The sequence below is a fragment of the Ischnura elegans genome, chromosome 8 (genome assembly GCF_921293095.1).
Source record: "Ischnura elegans chromosome 8, ioIscEleg1.1, whole genome shotgun sequence".
NCBI lineage: Eukaryota > Metazoa > Arthropoda > Insecta > Odonata > Coenagrionidae > Ischnura > Ischnura elegans.
The window spans coordinates 9374021-9394933 of record NC_060253.1 but is presented as its reverse complement, the minus strand read 5'-3'; the positions used below and the strand labels follow the sequence as shown (position 1 = coordinate 9394933).

General features: G+C 37.6%; 1 protein-coding gene across 1 annotated transcript in view; it reads right to left on the bottom strand.

Moving 5' to 3' along the window:
• Positions 1–15230: 15230 nt before the first annotated feature.
• Positions 15231–20913, bottom strand: part of LOC124163748 (neprilysin-4-like) — a 133714-nt gene continuing 128031 nt past the window's right edge. Inside the window, exon 19 of the mRNA XM_046540825.1 lies at positions 15231–15565. Coding sequence (XP_046396781.1) covers positions 15389–15565 — 177 coding nt within the window. The 3' untranslated portion in view covers positions 15231–15388. The remainder of the gene's footprint in view (positions 15566–20913) is intronic.

Genomic DNA, 20913 nt, shown 5'->3' with positions numbered 1-20913 from the left:
GGTGCGAGGCTATGAACGCCGCTACGATGCAGGCTGCTTGCTGCCGAGCATGGCGGTAGCGTAGAGTACCCTGCTAGCTGGTAGCGCTTGGCTTGAATAAGGATTATTAATACCCTGTCAAACGAAGGAAACTTTCCGACCGTAGGCAGTTTTAATAGGTGATTATTAAAAAATGTTTCCTTGAACTCTGAGCCACATGCATACATTGGTAATCTCATACGGTGTAAAACTCCTATCTACTGGTATAGAAACTAGGTCCCTGTGACGTCACGTGGAATGGCATCGCATTAGCGCCAATCTTGCCTTTTTCAAATGCGGTTAAAATTGACCATTAAAATTCGTCTATACTGGGATTTCTAAAACCAAATAATTTGTATACTATTTGAATACACTAATGTTGGGTAACGAATCGCAATCAATGCCTTTCGTTTTCTTTGATGAAGGAAACTACCCTATTTTCCTTTTCATGATAACTATTAGGGCAATTCTTTTCCTTCCCCGATCCACACTTGAGCAACTTTCATCCCGCCATCACGGATTTCAACATTCTCTACTCGATCGACCGAGGCCAGAAAAAGATAAATATTTCACATTAAATGCAAAAACAGACATTTGATTTTAAACACCTGATTATGTTGTAAAATTGTATAAATACAGCATGTCATGGCCAATACTAAAAATGTTCTTGGGAGTGATTTACTTGAAAGGGGAATTCCTTTTCGGGGGGAGAGGGTTCAGAGGTTAAGGGGTTCCTTAAGATTTCGGGGAGGGTTAGAAACGCTTACCTCACCCCTTCGCATCCCCTCAAAGCTAATTACTCCCACGATGCAAACCATCTCTGTCATCCTAATATTTCATCTCTTTGCCCACCCAATGAATTTATATTGTACTGGAACACATTCCCAAATAGTGCTCATAGAGCCATTTTATCACGAAAGCAAAAATGTCAGCGCGACACATATTATACGCTACTCTTAAATCGAATGCGAGCAAAAATTTGATCGACCTTCAAAACCTCACGAAATATCCTCTCAGCAATATTGATGATCTCATTTATTCCAATGGGAAACAATAGGGTAGTTTCCTTCATCAAAGAAAACGAAAGGCATTGATTGCGAATCCTTACCCACCTTTAGTGTATTCATAATATACAAATTATTTGGTTTTAGGAACACCGGTTTAGACGAATGGCAATGGTCAATTTTATCCTCATTTGAAAAAGGCCAGATTGGCGCCCTTGCGATGCCACTCCAATTGACGTCACAGGGACCTAGTTTCTACACGAGAGGATAGGAGTTTTACATTGTCTTAGATTACCAATGCATGCATGAGGCACAGAGGTCAGGGAAACATGTCTTAATAATCACCTATATAACTGCCTAAGGTAGGAAAGTTTTCTTCGTTTGATAAGGTATTAATGATCAATCCTTATTTGAGCCAAGCGCTACCAGCTATAAGAGTACTCAGCTACCTGCTAGCATCCTGCGTCGTATCAGCGCTCAAAGCCTCGCCCCAAGGTCAACTCACTTGCGGCAGCGGGAACCAGATCGACGTCACACAGGGTTTTCCCAGTATTCATACTTGGGCGTCGCGTTTTCGCGCGCTTGAAATTTTTCACTTTTCATTTAATCGCGAAAAATAGATATTGTAATTTAAAAATCCAAAAGCGTGAAATGCGTACTCCAGGAGAAATAATCTTTCGATTTAGGCAATGAAAAAATAATTGGAAGCCACCCTATTACCGTTGATCGAACTACCTTACCTTATGTTACCTTGAATAGCCTAGTTGTGTGCTACGTAGTGGGTCGCAGTGTCAAAGGTCAGCGGTTCCATTCTCTGTCCAGGGGAATCTTTTCCCATTGCAATTATTAGTGTGAATTTCACCACAGGCATTAAATAAATTACAATATTGACGATACATGCTAGCTGACCTCTATTCCAAGTACTTTCGCGTTTATATTGTTGCATACTAGGAGTTCATTATGTACTGTAAGATAAGAATTAGCCAATGAATTACATTACTTATAATGACTATCACCATTTTCTGCATGTATGTCACTGCTTTCCAGAGGTACCTGTACTTTTGTTAAATGATGGCTCTTCCATATTGAGGTCCGTTGGTCGCGTGTCGTCTACCAGACGCTGGGCCATTTTCTTTTCTTTTGCCCACATCGCATTTTCATAGTTAGAATACTCATATTCCTGGTATCTTAATTGATTTATGATTCTGAAATAGTCGCCAATATGAATTTATGTTTTGTCACATTTATGGAATAAATTTTGATGTTTTGTTGTTTTTGGAGTCTGGAAGACGCCACGCGACCACCATAGCCACAAAACTACGTTACATGCTCATAGCCTCGTGATATTCATCGCAAAGTTCTTAAATACATTTATAATTTAAAATGACAACTATTAAAAGCACTAAATTTTGTGTATCGATGGCTAAGTTCTAACAACACGTATCTCAAAATAACAACTTTTTAGGAGAACAAAAAACGATTAATATTTTTAATTTTGCTCTGAGTTCATAAGACTAATAAAGAAGCATTCATTTGCAAACAAAGAGTTGTTATTTGCTTGTATTTTATTTTTTTAGTGTTATTACACTTTGTTTAAGATACCTATCTCATACCGGTCGAATTTGAGATATGTGTTATTGGAACTTAACCATCTATAATCTTGTTATTGCTTCGAAGTTTTTATTGTAATCAATTTAACACCTGAATGAAGCTATTATTTTGATGAATTAGTATGGCTCTCGCATAATTTGAGCTCACTTTGGCGCATAGTACGAGGACTTTGGGTTTTCCCCTCTGCTATATACATTTATGGTGGCTAATTACATTGATGTAGATGCATAACATTAACCGTAAACATACGCACTACAATTTTGCGGTTGCAGCGAGTACTAATTTGCAAATCTGATTGGAGATATTTTGATCCAAGCTCAACTGAACACGCTATCAATATAAAATGACTCCAAAAGCAATAATCCCCGCTTAGTAAAAATTATTTGTAAGATTATTAGCAAAATCTATACTGAGAAACTGTGAAGAATGTCCAAATTAAAGATGCTGATTTAATTTCGATGGAAAAAAGCTGAAAGAAACGTCAAAATAAGTAGCATTCAGTATTTCATTAATATTAATATCTCCATAATTATGCATATATTTGTAGTACATTCATGAAATTAAGTATTCAACGAATGATTTATTTCTACTTGTTAGTTAAAGTTATTTCTACTTGTATGCATTTTGTTTGATCATTCCAAAATGGTGTCTGTGAGACGCCACACGACAAATAGCGTCCCAATGTATGACGCGACTGAAGGATGGTTAAGTTGTTATGAAGCGGCAATCGTTTGTTCAATTTTGCGAATCATACCTTTTTATTTAATTCAGAAGACTATAATTTTACAGCTTAATTGTTTCTTTATTTTGGCAGAAGTCCCCACTTATCGTTTACGTCCCGGAGTGTCATGGAAGATTCGACCGACGCACAGTGGTCCCAAATCGTTAAAAGCTAGCCAAAATTAATTACGCCGTTATTATTATGTATATATTTGACCTAAAGGTCTATTTCCATTGTTTTTGATCCGCTAATTCTGGATTTATAACTATTTTTTTACATATTGTCAATACTTCTGTTGTTATTTCACATTTTGTTTGAACAATTATTTAAAAAAATAGAATTTGAGATTATCCACGCGATAGTACACACAAATTATATATCTTATGAAACTGAATGAGTTATTTAAAACATATCAATGCATACAAAATGAACTGCATTGTTTATTTTTGGACAATCTTTGAACAACTGATTTTGAATGAACCGAGAGAACATTTTCTAGTTTCTCATTATGTTTGATCGAATTTGATGCAAACAATAAGGTAATATTATTTGTAAATTTATATTATAAGTCTATTATAAATATTATTGTACTGAATTAATTGTTTACAAAAATTATAACATCTAATTCTAATTAAGTAGACAATTTTATAGCCCCTTGAAACGTGCCAATGTATTTGGAAGCAATTTTAAACGGGATTCCTTATTTCACAAGTTTCAATAGAGGCCTTATTACAAGCATTGAAATGTCATAAACAATATTTCATAACTCATACAACTCATGTGATAAGCCAAAATTATTGATATGCTTGCAATGAGCTATTTAAGCGGTGGGGCATCAATTAAACGGGCCCATGATTTGGAGCGAAGAATTAAATTAGATTTTCCATTCATTTGGGGTTTTTAATGGTCAAAAAAACTAACATTTTTCCTTATCTTTTTCAGTCATAGTTACGAAAAAAAATTTAAATGCATTCATAAATTCATTCCGACAAACCCTCATCACTGTCGTCCTCACTCTGCTCACTTAATTCTTCCAGGATTAATGAACTCTTTACCTCGGCTGGTAATTGAAGTAATTTCCTTCTTTGAACCTTAGAAATACTTGATATCATTGGGTCTGAATTTAGGAGTAATCTTTAAAACAGGTCTTCATTCGTTGAAATCTTGGAAAATTTCCTTCCATGAAAAAATGAAAATTTCTCATATCCTTAGGTCTTAGCCGAAGGCACACACAGCGACAGCTAAATCAAATACCCTTATTGCACCATAAATAATGACAGAATTTTTTGGCAGTGGTTATCGAATAGCACTACACTAAAACACTATGGGCGCTCTTCTTCAATCCTGCAAGCCTTCTTTACAAAACTTCGAGGATACTCGATATTTTCCACGCTTTAGAAAACTCACTTTTACGTCTTTCGTTTAGCAAAATCTGAGCAAAACTGAGTTTTGGCGAGAAAATTTCGGGCAAGAGATGAATGCTTTTATCTTCATTTTCTAAGATAATTCACATTTGAAGGGTGAAAAGGCTTACTCCGTTCATCCCCTGTGGCCGAAGTGCAATTCATTACAAGTGTACAGAGAGCGGTGGTTGGGTTTTCCCGGGATAATAAACATAAAATAGTAAGCATTATAAAATCCAAATAAACTTTTTGCTCCACTATGTAATAATGTTTATATTTTCAGGCAAAAAGTTTTTTGGCTGAATATATGGCGTAAAGTTTGTCCTCCATGACGCTGAACTTCTTCAAAATCGACCGATTTCACGCAACTGTCATTTTTACGGTGAATGCTCCATGTTTGACGGATCTCTGCAGCCGCTCTAATGAACAAAAATACCAACCTAGTAGTGTACTTTGTAGACCATATCCTGTAGAATCCAAACATAAGGTTCAAAAATTCTTTGAAAAAATTCGAAAACACGACTTTTGGCCAGCTTTTCTCGATTTGGGACCACTGTGCGACGCGTTTCGTTTCAATGTTAAACAAACAAAATCAGAAACAGGTGTGGGCGATTTTCTTTACCGTGGTATTGCATCACCTCAAGGGATCAAAAAGCTATGCGTAGGGAGTGACGTCATCTCCGAACTTCGAATTTCGTACCAAAGTTCGCTTCTTTGATAAATCTGTTTGCTTAGAAACACGCACCTTTGTTGTGATATGGAGGTGACTTACGAATCTGTGACAATAGATTCGTTTCTTTTTTTATCCGGAGGAGGAATAAATTCCGTTGCCAACATCCTTTTATGAATTCCTAATGGATGCAAATGTCATCGCGATTGACCGGTAACGCCTGAATTTAAAAGTTTCTGCGATTTTTGTGGTAATAGTGTAACTAAATTTCAATGAAATTCTGAGTCATTAGGTGCCAAATATATTCTTTCATCACTAATAGTTACGCCTAGCGATACCATGTGGTACCACCAAAATATTTTGCATCATAAATATTAGGCTCACATCAAATAACCATACTTTATATGGTATAAAAATGCTATAACAATCATAATTACATAACAAAACTTTTGTATTAACAGTACATAAGGCGTAAGTAAAGAAAATTGAAATGCTTGCTCTAAAAATTCCATTTTTTTTGATAATTCTCAATTTTAAAAACGGCTCTAAATGCGTTAAAATACAGCTTTAAAATAGCTAACTTCTCGGGAAAATGTTATTGAAAATATTCTTATTAATTTGAAACTATAAATATAAGGTATAAGGGAAGATAAATGACAAAAAAATTATGTTCAGCGCTGCACTACCAGCTGGTACAATTTGGTACGGCTAAGCGTTAACGGGATAAGATGGGGATAGTTTCCCCGTGCATACGTCCATGGCGTTGGTTTAGGGAAAGGAACTGACCCGCTGCCCTGAATGACCCTTAACCTTTAACCATTGACGTGAAATATTTGATACACTACCAGTGACCTGCGGTCTGGGAGACTTGCAATTAAACAAAAATTCCTAAAACGTTGCAAAGTCATTTTTATTGCTTAGTTTACTGTTTCTTTGACTTCTCAACTATTATAAAACACGTCGCCGGTTTATTGCCCTTACAATGAATTAAATTTTAAAATGATTACACCTAATGCAAACCTCAGGGCTCGTGACCCTCTGTAAGTTATTGGAATGAATGAAAATATTTCCTTACTCCTAAAACCGCTGAACAAGTTAAGTGTATTGAATCGGAGTGGCATTGCCATGTTGCATTTTTGGCTATGAAATGCGATTTTGAGATATGATTTGCAAAATAAAATTGTACAAAACACTTTTTACGAAACTGGTGAAAAAAAGTCTTTCGATAAATTAAATTTAAAAGAATGATCTCAATCGCAAGCCTCAACACTAGTGACCCTCCGCAAGTTAACATCGAAATGAATGTATTTATATATTCTCACAGCTAAAACTACTGAACTAGTTAAATTATTGGAATCAGAGGAGAACCCTGATATAGCTGGGTTTGTTGTCACTCGCGCGGCTTACAATAAAGGGATCAGTGCTCGCCATGGTCTTCCAACGATATGATTAATTGGTAAATCCTGGATGATCCCTATGTGTGCAGTTAATATGGTCCGTGACTGCGCCATCCGAAATAAATATATTTTATACGTTATGCTGAAAAAAAGGTGTCGCAAATACAGGCGGTATACATCGAGTTAAAAATGCAAAATTACAGCACGCATGATGTGAGTCATTCGATTCCTATATTTATTTACAAATTAACACATTTCAGTTATTTAAGCCGACTGTAGCGCCATTTTCATGCACCGAATGCTATTTGATCTCATTTCATCATTCAATAAATATGTACAAAGTTAAGCCCTGATGATGGTTTATAATAAACAGAAACGTTGGCTATAACTTTTTTTTTGCATAACATACGTTGACCTACGCTCCAAGAAATATTTTAGCATGAATTAAACGAGGTCAAGATAAGGAAAAAAATAATTATCATTCATTTGTTAATTCCTCAAAAGGCTGTGCGGTTGTGTGCTCAAATTTCATCTATATCAAAATTCTTAATTTATAGCAATTATATGTACATCAGTTATTTGCCAAAATAACAAACATTCGAGGAATGTTGGATATTTTTCTTATGCCTTCAAAAGTACGAGCCGTAAGAGCCTTTGCTGGAATGCGGATTTTCAAAAGCAGTTTCTCTGAAATACTATTAGTGTTCCTATCATCTCAAATTCCGCTCGTATTTCAATTTTGCTCGCTTCACGGCTCCCAACTCAAATATCTCGTATGCAAAGGAATCTCGTATCTCGTGTTATATCCTATCCATAACTTTTCAATACTATTCCTCGCTATTACAACTCCGTCTGTGTGATCTTATCAAAGTATCCCCATGCTTGCGTTTACAAATAGATAAGATATTTTCAATATCGAGGCCAAACCGTAATATATAATGTAAAATATAATCACCAAGCGCGTCTTTATTTTGCATTAATTATCAACTGTGATTCAATGTTATTTCATTTCCAGCTGTGACAATGGTTTGCTATTCTCGTAGATATTTGAATATATTAACATAAACAGGTTGTGCAATGCGGAATATTTACGATAATCTACATCTACATAATACCCTGCGAGCCACCTCTAGGGTTTTTGGCAGGGGTGATCAATCACCAACATGGAGCAAGCAAGAGCACTTTCACATGCACACCGCACGGTCATAGAAATATTACGCACACTAGAAAAATATGCATGCTTACTGATAAAAAAATTGCTAATGATTAGTAATTCCTAGAGCAAATACTTTTATTTTAAGTCTATTTCTTTTAAGTCTATTTAAGTCTATTTCTTTCATTTTATTCTCTTGATCGCGTCTACTTTAGTACGATGGTAAACGAAGGATATGATTCACGTCCTCTGAGAAAATATCATCTTTGAATTTGCTAAGTAAGTTATCTGCTTAAGGCAGGAGGGACAGAGTTGAAAACTATGGAAGAGGATGGGACACCCGTAAACATCTACATCTACATAATACCCTGCGAGCCACCTCTAGGGTGTTTGGCAGGAGGTGATCAATCACCAGCATGCAGCATGCAATTGGACTCCCACATGCACACCACATGGTCCAAAAAACGTCACTAATACTAACAAATTATACTGCCATATGCTGTTACAAATAAAAATAAAATTAAGAAACATGCATTAAGTTTTACATAGGTTAGTAGGCTACACTACAAGTCATGCAATCCATTTATGAGTTCTATCGCTGCCGTTATAATCTCTTATTGATCGTGGAAAAAAAGACATTCTGAATCTGTCTGTTCTACAATATATCTCTCTTATTTAATTTATATGATCTGATCTTCCGCAGTATGTTGGCGTCCGTCAGATATGGTTAACTTTGTTAGAAAAGACACTGCTCTTGAATGTATGTAAAAGTTTTAGTCTATGTCTACAATTATCTTAGTTGCAGCAATGACTCGTATAAATATTTCAGATGGGCACTACCTACTGTACGTTCTTCAGGAAAACCTTGTGGGAAAATTTTTGGAATGTATATAGACTGAGTTGATCGCCATTTTAGTAAAAAGTCTACCAATTAAAGAGTTCAATTCAATATTTACGATATTCATCAACTTATACTAATGTGCCTCAATGAGTGTTGGGAGATATTTGTGACACCTCGCCAGGTGATGAGGCAAAGTGAAAATGTTTATTAGCAGGTCCTTATCTTTAATGGGAAATATCACAGGTAAGAGCAGAGCTCATCCCTAATTAAGGAACACGACCATGCATGTTTATATCTGGCATTCAGTATAAGATGGCCATTTCCTTTCTTCTGTTCATATTGCATGGCTATGAGGACTTTTGTTTGGGGGTGCTCGTAGACTGGCACCCGAGATTCGAACCCACACCACTTCGCAGCACATTGGATCAACAAGGCCACAAGGATCCCTGCAAGCCTAGATAGGACCCTATGTAGGACTAATAGCTGAAATCAATCGAGTACAGCGCAGGGCGGCCAGATTTGTGATGAGTTGTTACGACAAAAAGTGCAGCGTTTCCAGTATGTTACACGAGTTAGGATGGGAATCTTTACAGAAGCGTAGATCGAAGTATAGGCTTAACTTACTTGGGAAATTCGAAGAAGATATTTTCTCAGACGACGTGAATCATATCCTTCGTTTACCATCGTACTATAGTAGACGCGATTACGAGAATAAAATGAGAGAAATAGACTGCAAAACAGAGAGATTTTTAAATGTCATTCTTCCCTCGAACTATTAAGGATAGCAACGTTGTCTCAATTGATAGGATCAATGGTGTCGCTCGCTAGGATCACTCATTGCATGTTCTTTCATAGTTCTAACCTTGCATGTATTTGCTCTAGGAATTACTAACCATTAGCAGTTTTTTAATGAATAAGCATGTGTATTGTGCTAGTGTGCGTCATATTTCTTTGACCGTGCGGTGTGCATGTGGCGGTCCTCTTGCATGCTGCATGTTGGTGATTTGTCACCCCCTGCCAAACCCCCTAGAGGTGGCTTGCAGGGTATTATGTAGACGCAGATGTAAATGAAGCCCACTCGACATGAATTGAAGGGCGGTTATCTTCAAGACCCCTCCCGATCGTCATCAGATCCTATCCTGCTTTCTTTGTCTTGTCGTAATTTAAAAATTATGCTATCATATGGAAGCTTTCTGGTTAAGTATATGGAATAAATTCTTGTCAAAATTTACCAGTACCTACCTGCGTTGACCTTCATTCAACGTTAAAAAAAACCTTTCCATTACAAATTTCATTTATTTTCACCACAGTATCAAAAATAAAGTTATGATAGTTAGATAAATCATGATTTTTAAAAACTTAAACACTATTTAATTTTTGAAATCGTCGGACACATTAAACTGAGTTATCTTGGAGAGGTAATATGCTAGGCAGTGTGGTAACTAGTAATATACCTTGGGGGGTCGGGTAGGTCTGGGGGGCAACACGGGGAAATTTTTGAAAAATGATATTCCTGTAAATGCTTTTTATATCATTAATAAAGGATCTTAATAAAGGATCTTTAACTTTAAGTAGATGGAGTTATTATGTGTCAAAACTAGACAATAGTTTTGAATATATTTTTTTAAATTTCACTGAGGATTTGGGGGTGATCTATCCCCTCAACTCCCCCCCATGGTTACGCCACTGATGCGAGGAGAGAGTGGAGAAAAATAGAGGGAAAAGGATTGCATTGGCATTATCAGCGTTCCTAAAGGCCGTTTTACACGGTACACGGAATTGCGCAGGTTAGAGCTGCATTAATTTCTAAAATGGCGTGGAATTGCGCGAATGCATGAACGAAATTAGAACAGGCGCTATTTTGCCGTCTCGCATCCACGCATTCTCGCATGTGTTCTAGCAATTTACCGCTTTACACGACGCAATTTTTGTTGCGCCTTCGTACGTACGTCGGATTGCGCAATTCCGTGTACCGTGTAAAACGGCCTTAATAAGATGCTGTCAACAAGAAGTTTCGCAGGTTGTGAGTCCCGAGTCTTGCACTTACCCTCTTTACATCCACCGTTACTTCAGCTCATATGCCTCGGAGCATAGTTCTATGCGGTGTGTTCCAAAAGTATTGCAAATGATAAAATGATCTACTAAACAGATTTCCATAAGCACTTCACATTCTTCCAAGTACTGCCCCCTGGGCCGCTGCATATTTTTTTCCGGCGACTCTGCCATGACCAGCACGTGCCCAGGAAGGCTTCCTCGGAGACCTCTCGCAAGGTGAAGAAAATTTTATGCTTTCCCGGCGAATATATTCGAAAAAGGCTATTCGGGATTCCAGCCGGTTGTTCTCCCTTCATTCTGCCGACGTTTCGGAACAAGAGTCGGGTTCCATCATCAGGGCTAATGGTGAGTGGATAAAGTTTACCATCTTATATACTCTTCAATTGGTTGTAAGGTCTTATGTGATTTGCCGGGAGTCAGCCATTCATATTTTCCTCAGTGCCGGTTTCCATACATTACTTAGTGATAACCCAGCGTCACGGTTAAGGAAGTTACCTGTCAGCCGGATCTAGATGGATTCCTTTACCAGTCTTTCCCAGAATTTAGTCTCACGGCATAGAATTTTCTCGTGGTACCACTTCACCCTATGGTCTGATTTGATGGCGTGTTCTACAATCGCGGATTTTTCCGGTTGGCAAAGCCCAAGGTGTCTCTTATGTTCTTTGATCCTGGTATAAATGGTTCTCCCCGTTTCCCCAACGTACACTTGCCCACACTCGCAAGGAATTTGGTAGACCCCTGGAGTTTCAAAACCACAAGGATCCTTGGTTTTAACAAGTAGTTCTCTTAGTTTGGGGCATGGTTGGAAAACGGTGTCAATACTGTGTTTTTGGAGGATCCTTGAAATTTATCCACTCACCATTAGCCCTGATGATGGAACCCGACTCGTGTTCCGAAACGTCGGCAGAATGGCTGGAAGCCCGAATAGCCTCTCGCAAGGTCTTCGTCGCGTGCGAAAGATCCACAGAGAAAAAATCATCCGCCTTGACCGGGATTCGAACCCGGAATTTTCACTTTTAATTTAATCGCGAAAAATATATATCGTCATTTACAAATCTAAAAGCGTGAAATACGTACTCCAGGAGTAATAATCTTTCGATTTAGGCAATAAAAAAATAATAGGAAACCACCCTATTGGGTGTTTTGTGCGTGTGGGATATTTAAATGGATATAATCCTTATAGGCTTCATGGATGCGATACTTGGGAGCCGAGGCATGGAAAAGGAGCAATGGAAGAGAGTAGTCGCTTCCTATTGATAAGAAGTGCATGGGAATTCGGAATATTTAAATGAATAATGAGTTCAGCTTCTCTTCTTAAAAAAAAACATTGAATTTTATAATACCAAGATGCGGCTAACTCCTAAAATGTTAGCATGAAGTGACCATTGTGTTCAAGACGTGGCCAATATTCTTGGTGGCTTTCATTTTATGTTCGTTTTCTATGATAAGAATAAATTTTTAGTGATATATGACTTTTAGCATATTGAAAAATAAATGAAGAGTGAACATGCAGCGTAATTTTAATTCATCAAACTTTATTCGTTGTATAGTTTTTGCTAAAGATAGAAATTAGATGCCCAATTTATTTGTAAAACTCTGATGCATTTATTGAAAATTCGGTTCATTACTACAATACTAAGGCGTGTATTAACTTTTTTAAAGCTTTATCACTATTGCTAGCGGTTTGTCTTCTAGTTGGAAGAATTTGTCTCGTTCAAATAAAACGAGTTCTTACAGACATATGGTAACTCACTTCATCACAAAAACATAACAATAAAAGAAATCCAAAAATAAACATAACAAAAACATACATAGTGTTTATAAATCAGTATCAACAAATATTGATGACGGAAAATGTTACATTTAACTCTTACAACTAATTCATGGTAACTAGTGAAGACTAATTAAATACTATCTTCTCATTCATGTGGCTGCAGTCCAAGTGATGAATCTTTCATTTCATCGATGGACCTTTTTTACGAGCACATAAAATGAAACAGAACAGGTCGGGAGGGATATCTGTTAACCGTGATTTATGGAGCTGCAGAAACAAAATATTGATCGTAACGAAATATTGATCAGTTGGGTGTCCACAAATTCATGAAGATGGAAAGATCACTGACCGTTTCATCTTCATGGGCTTTAAAAATAACTCACCCTTCTGTGATTGCTATCCTTTTGTTGTTTTTTTTCTTTCGTAGGAATCCAGTGATGAATTACGCAAAAATAATTCCCTTGTTTGCGCAATTGAATCAGGAATAAATTCATTGATCTTGCACGCGGAATAGGAAAGTATAAGTTGATGCGTAGTTTTCCGCGGCGTTGTCTAGATGATGTCTCCATGCTTCTGGGTTTCACCGCGTGGATTTTCTCTGCGACGACAGTTTTTCCGGTATTCCAACCGGCGTCTTCAGGTGGATGAAATGTCATGATTTGTTTGACCATCGAAATGGTTTTTAGTCTAACTTTTCTCTCACTTTTTGTTAATTGAAGTCGAAAAATTTGGAATTGACACGCTTGTTTTTTATTCTTCAATATGTTATTTGATTCGATGTTTGTGACCTGAAGACGCCGGTTGGAATACCGGAGAAACTGTCGTCGCAAAGAAAATCCACGCTGTGAAACCCAGAAACATGGAGACATCATCTAGGAAATGATAGTTGTATTTCTGAAGTCATGTAGTGTTAACATTTCTTTAATATCAGTCCTAGTAATTGAGATGTGATCGATGAAATCTTATGCTGTAGGAGGTCTTATTCGTTCCAATTAAGTACGATAAATAGGAGCGTGAGCTGAGGGAAGATTTTTTGTTGCACGGAGAAAAATATTTGTAATAGATAAATAAAAATGTTCCTAATAATTAAAATACTTCATAGATTATGATCAAGGTTTGGAAAGGCACGAGTGAGCCTTGACGAATTGAGTCTAGTTCACCAAGGCGAATGCTGAATTCCAACCGAGAATCTATCATCTCCTTTTCCGTAGTTATTACAATTTCTTCTCATCAACTGTACGTCACACTTGACAGAAGTAATACTATTGCTTTATGAGACGATTTATCACCAGTAAGACTAGGGAGTACCGCTCTCAGCGAGAAAGAAAATTTCATGAATTGTTTGACCATTAAAATGGTTTTTAGTCTAACTTTTCTCTCACTTTTTGTTAATTGAAGTCGACGAATTTGGAATGACACGTTTGTTTTTTATTCTTCAACATGTTATTTGATTCGATGTTTATTTAGATATGGAAGACCGTTTGCGATAATATCCAGATTTGTTTCTTTGATTCTTGATTGTTGATCTAGATTTTCATTTACATGACTCATTCGGCGAAATTTAAATTGCATTATTTGAAAAATTTGGATTATTTACTTCCTTTTTCTGTGGATAAACCACGAAAAACCACGAAATGCTTTCTGTGGTTTGGAGCAAGAGCCATGAAGCGGTTGAATATCTGGTGAATGAGACTCGTATTGAAGCTCGTGTTTAAGGCACTTGTGTAAAGATCAATTGGCTCCATCTGTCATGCACTTCCATCGCTGGGTAGCGAGTGTTTACGATTTCGCTTGCAGGAGTAAGTCGAGGCGACTCAAGAGGTTTTGTTCGGCCATGGAAAAGTCTCTTTAATTCTTGATTAGAATTAAAGTCTTCATTAACGTTATCGTTCCTCGTCGCAGAATCAGATGCAATCTGCGAGAAATACTTTTTCGTCTTCTTCACCTCTTTGAAAACCTTAGTGATGTATCGTTTGTGTGAGTGTAAAAAGAAAGAATGGGTCCACGTAACAGAGAGTATGTCCGACACAGCGTGGCAATGGAACTGATTCCGAGCCGACTGATCGACTCTTCGTATTGAAGAGATCATAGCATCGCCACTGCGGTGGTGGGAATTCACTTTCACTGAATGCAAACGATGGTTCCTGAAGTCAGCGATGATATCAGCTCGCCGATGCTGTCGCAGCGGCGCTGTCTTTTTTTTGTTAAGACTTTAGCCTCGTTCACATTACGATTGTCCGAGCGATCGTCCAAACGATAGTTGGCCGAACTAGGCGTGTGAATGCATGTCCTGACAATAGTTGACGTAGTTCCGAACGTTGCCACTTTACGATGGTTAGGCGCTGGGAGACCGGAAACGGAAGCGACAAGAGAAAGACGAAAAGCTCGCGAAGCTCTTTTTTTTTCATGTATTTGTCCTAGGAAGGAAGAATATGGGAGGAAGAAAATTTATTCGGTAAAATCACGTTGAACACAGTAATATATTGTCCCTGCATACCTCAACACCTTTGCTAACCGTCAATTTCCCGTTCACTTTAGATGTCAGCACTAGAGAGCAGCACAGGTTTTAACAATCGTCATGTGAATGCACGATAGTTCCGACAATCGCTGGAACAATCGTAATGTGAATGAGGCATTTGTTTCAGTCCAATTGTTCGTCTCCAGAACAATGCCTTAGCCTCGCGATATCCGCAAGCAATGACTTAGAATAACGAAGGAAAGGGTCGCGCCGCGCCGCGAGGTCACCATAGGATGCACTTGTTGGGTGGGTTCATGGGACTTCCGGCCGGACAACCCCACGCCTCCGAGAACTCCTTCATGTTGGAGAGCGTGCCGATGACTCGAAAGCGGTTCGGAGCGTGGACGCCGTTGACGACGCGAGACCTCAGCGCACCGTTGGTCGCGTGCCCGCACCACATCTGCAATGGAAAGGGAGCCAACGGTCAGGGAAACGACGAAATCACATGCCACGGCACGCTTCTGATTGTTCAATATCATTGAATGGCTAAAGGAAGGGAATTCAGGCCTTTGTACATTTATTTAAGTAAATTTCACATACAGCCGTGACGCCAATTTACAGTGAAATTTTTAAAAATGACATGAATTAGCCACAGTACAATAACAACATAAAAACAAACAAAGAATTAACCAGTAGGGAAGTATAACATTCAATTAGCAGACATATGGGTCAGAGCTTGTGCGGTGAATTTTTTGCGTGACAGGTAAAAAGGATCAATGGAAGGAGGGAGCAAATTTAGAAGGGAGGAGAGGCAATGTAAAGGAGAGCGCTTGGTCAGGGAAATTCTGGGAGTGGGAAGGTGGAGTAGGGAGAGCGAGCGGGTGGAACGAGTCGGTATTCTCAAATTCAACTGAGAGAGAAGTTCAGGGCAGTCAAAAGTCGAGTTCAAGATAGTGTGTGGAAAGTTGAAGTCCGTTTTAAGTCTGAGATTCTGCAGATTAGACAAGGAAAGAGAAGACAATACAGCATCAGAGAACATATTGCGTAAGTGAGGGACTCTATGCCTAACTATTTTGGCAAAGAAGTGGGGGATGCAATCGAGGGATTTTAGGTGAGTCGGGGCTGACATGGACCAAATTGGAGAGCAATACAAAACTATGGGAAGGACAATCGTTGAGTCGTCTTTTTGACATCACTCACTCAGTCAAAAAGAGCCTTCATTGGCCGTAAATCTCCAATGGCCCCAGTGTCTGCCTTAAATATCTAACGCTCCTTTGATGAGAAAAGAGCGTACTTAACTGTGCCAAACACCCATGCGATTACATTGTTCTGAAAAAGAATAGTTTTAAAAATCTCGGCAACAATTTAGGTTGTATCTGGCTAATTTTGGGTCGCTGAATCCGATAATGACCTCCGTTTTTTTCTATCAGCCTCTATTTTGATGAGCAATAAAAAAACTGACGTTTTAAGGCTATCTAAATAAAAATTTTCTATTAGCTACCATATAATATTTAAAGAAAAGGGAAGAAAAATGGTTATTTCAAAGGTTTTTTTCGATTTTTACCCCCTTAATATTTTCAACCCCAGTGAAGTTTGTCTCTCTTGACCCTGATAGTCTCAGAACGTCAGTTTTTTAATCAGAAGCAGATAACATTAGTAAAAGTCCCTTTAAAAGCGATACGTTTAGATAAGGGGTTGGTTTCCCCAATTTAGGGGTTTCTCGAATAAATGGAGATTGATAGAAAAAAAGGATGACATTTTCGGATTCAGTGACCCAAAATTAGCCAACGCACCCTAAATTGTTGCCGAGCATTTTTTGAACTGTTTTTTTTTTTTGCAGAACAGTGTTATTTACAGAATCGAATACGATTTTAGTTAAATTGAATACTATTTTGGTGCTAACATTTATATTTGCTCATATTGAAGAACGAACCACGTACAAATGTTTCTTAAGTTCCTGGCTTGAAATACGAGAAATATGAGAAAATAGTTATTTGCTTGCATGCTATATTTTTTAAGAAACGGCATTTGAAAATCAACACTTTTGTATAGGCCTTTACGGCAATAATCAACGTAACTATGAGAAATATGTTCATTAATGGTTGTTACTTCTAGATGTTTCTCGATGAAGTCTTTACCACAAATTTAACCCATGGTGGTCATTCACAGTATAAAAGACAAACATAATTCATATTAAAATAAAGAGTACATTTCGAGCAGCAATTGTCGTTTTTCATTTTTAATTAAAAATATGAGAAGAGTGCCCCCCCGGAAAAATCCGCCATCCGCACTTGAATATGAAATATGGAATATTGAAGGAAACTTATACATAATATTTCACTGACTTGTTTTTAGCTAACAAAATGCTTTTGAAATGCTGTAATATAAATATATAATAACATTTTATTAGAGTTGGAATAGCTACAAAAACTGTTGTCGAAGCAGGAAATACAAATGGAACGAAACCCTAAGGCGGGAGGATACACTCATGGGGCAGGGACTTTAAGCGCGAGCTTTTCACCTCTGCACCCAGAAGAGGGAGGACAGGAAGGAGAAAGGAAGGAGGCGCCGCACAGTGGTCCCAAATCGAAAAAAGCTGGCCAAAATTAATAACGTCGTAATTTTAGCTAAAACAGCAACAAAAGTGGATGTCTCTTACTGATTTTGATCGTCTGAATCTGATTTTGGCATTATTTTTACGATGTCTCTTCATTTTATCATTATTTGAGCTGTTATTATTTAAACAATTTTTAGAAAATCTCGATATAGATGTCATTGCGATTGGCGATAACTTGGTGTTCATGGAGAGTTTAAAATAGTATAATTTTAAGGTAAAAGATGTATAAATTGTTGTCAAAACCCATTATAGAATTTACGACATGAAATTGGTGAGATTCGAACCCGCGACCATCAGCATAGTTGGTGAGATACCAAAATCGGAAAAAAATACACTCACTCATTTTTGGCTCCCATATATTTGATAAGTCACATAAGTTGAAATAAAATGACTGATATTAAAAACATTGAGGAAAATAATGTCCGAATTGCAATAAAATCGCTTTCATGTATCACAAAGAAAAATTTTTAAAATAATCGTCGTCCGATGTCACCCCATCGGACTCATTGTCGCTCTGCGAATCACTTAAAATTAGCTAATTTTCACCTCACCTGATTGACTGACCTCGTTTTTTTGTGACTCCTGATATAATTAAAATGTATGATTCAGATATTTAAAGGAGTCTTCGAAAGATATCTTCATAATTTAACATTATTGGGTATTTTCTTGTACAATGCTCTCGGAATTTCCTCATGTCTATGTTCCTGGCCTCCAATGCTTCCTCCATTTAAACTTCAATTGTAAGAAAGGATTCTTTGGAAATTGCCGTTCCATGTATCAGCACTTTATGTACCATGAGCAGGATATAATACCAACCATAATCGATGCACAGCTCAGCTATTTCAATGCAATACTGGCTGAAGGCTTCATTATTTATCTCATAGCCGCAGGACAGAGATTTTAATATCACTGAAAGTCTATGAATAAGTCTTTCATCGATACCTGTCAGGAAAATTACAAATCACATTAATAATTACATTTCATACACATAAAGCATTTATTCGTAGATTTTTCAAAATTATGGAAACGGGTCCAATATTTCTTACTTATTGATTACAATTTAATATTTACACTTAATTTCATCTTGTCTGAAATGAAATCCTGAATAAAAACTTCACTTTTAAAAATATGATGATTGAGATTAATGAGTGATTATTTTTATACACTGCATATATTCACCGACTGTGCATACACGGTAATCATTTGCACTCACTAGATGCGAGAGGGAGATATTGATATGCTTCTGGAGGGAATTTCATTTTCTTCTGCAACCAGCTTTTGAACATCTCTTTGAAATGCTCATCTGTCCTCGAGCTTTGATTCCACTTTCTCAGGTATTTCGAGAAAACACTCTTCGCACAAATCGCGTCAGAATATTTTTTGCATGCTTGATTTCATTCAGTCGAAATCTTGTTTTCAAATATTCCACGACATATTCCTTCTTCTTCGCTTATTAATATTCTTTTCTCTCTGTATTTTTATTGTACACCGCAAGGTACGAAAGCATTTGCGGCACCCATAATTCAAATTTAACAGGAGTATTTACGGCTGAAACGATGAATGTGATTTCTAAAAGTTGTCTATTTTTAACCAATAATAAACCGGAAATTATGAGTTGACATTGAATAAAAGATATACAAGCTTATATAGACTTGCCTCTGAGTTTCCGGCGTATCCTGAAATTTGAATGCCAAAAATTGGCAAACCAAGTGCTTTAAATATCTGGACAGGAGAAGTTTCTCGAGTTAGCCGTGTTAACACAGTTCGGAGCACAGCACTTTTTCACTAAGAAAATCATCAAGTAAAACTGAGTGGGAAATATTCACCACATCCATGCAATGGCTATGGTGAGGGAGGCCGTCATCCTCATTCCATTATTATTTAAAAAAATGCACTTGCAAGATTCACGCTCCATTGGTGGGTTTAGACGAATTTTTCCCTCCAAATTCAATCCTATCTACGTCTATGGGCTGTTGAAATATTCCTGTGAATAATTTTTGGCATAAGGGAGCATTTATATCTCTTAGCGCCAAGACCTTATTTCGGATTAACATGCTGACAACGCTGTACAGCATGTAAGGGATCTCTTCTCTATAAAAATATGAGGAAATTTTTGCAGAGAAAAGCATCTTGCGGTTACTTTAAGGTTCTCGAATAAGGACTTGAGTAGTCGCTTTTGATCATTCATAATGTTTCTCATTAAGAGCATGAAAACCGGCCCTCATTGCTTTCATGAGTATTTGAAGGTGAGTGCACAAACGAGAAGCGTGCATACGATAGGCGTGAAGCACTTGATTTATGTAATCGTAGAGGATGTAGAATTATGCTAAGTACACACCATGCAAGTTTGACCACCGATACATGAATATTTGAGCGATAATGCCACTGTCTCCCTCCGGCCGCCGGCCAGCCGCCCTCAGCGGAGCGGTGCACCGCTCAACTTAAAACCCTCTAGATTTCGGATAAGCAAGTATAGGCAAGATTTTTTTTCTCCATATTGTTTTACATACTCTTCCTAAGGATTCGACATAGGAATCTTCGAGGGGCACGGAGGGGCACAAAACTATATCGACACATTTGACTAAAAATAGGCCCAAAAATAGGTAACATTATAAATAATTAAATATTGTTATAATAAATTCTGAAAGGAACAAAAAATACTATAATATTGTGAAAAAATATGCAAAATTACCGTATTAAAATTGACAGATGAATCCTATGAAATTAAAATAGTCATTTATTAAGTTGAATTACCCTAAAATCGAGTATTTCTACGCCTCGGGCGTTTTAGGCTGAACATGCCCATGTTTGACGGGTTACACAGGTCAACATAATAATCACATAGGCCTATCAGGTACGAAATATAATAGGCTATAGCCTGTAGAATCCGAATACATAATTCAAAACTTCCTCGTAAAAAGTCGAAAAAATGACTTTTGGCCAGCTTTTTTCGATTTGGGACCACTGTGCGCCGCCGCGATGGGAGCCCGACGACGCGTCCTGGGACGGGAAAGGTAAGGAAGAGAGGGGACGAGGAATCCCGCACCATCACAAAGGCGACCATCCTACCATTAGCGAAACCAGGCATCAGCCATTGCTATTATAACAACTTTGGAGGATTATCCTATGAGGAAGAACAATCCAACGATCAAATCGTTACATAGCGGGAAATACAGAATATTTTTCTTTGA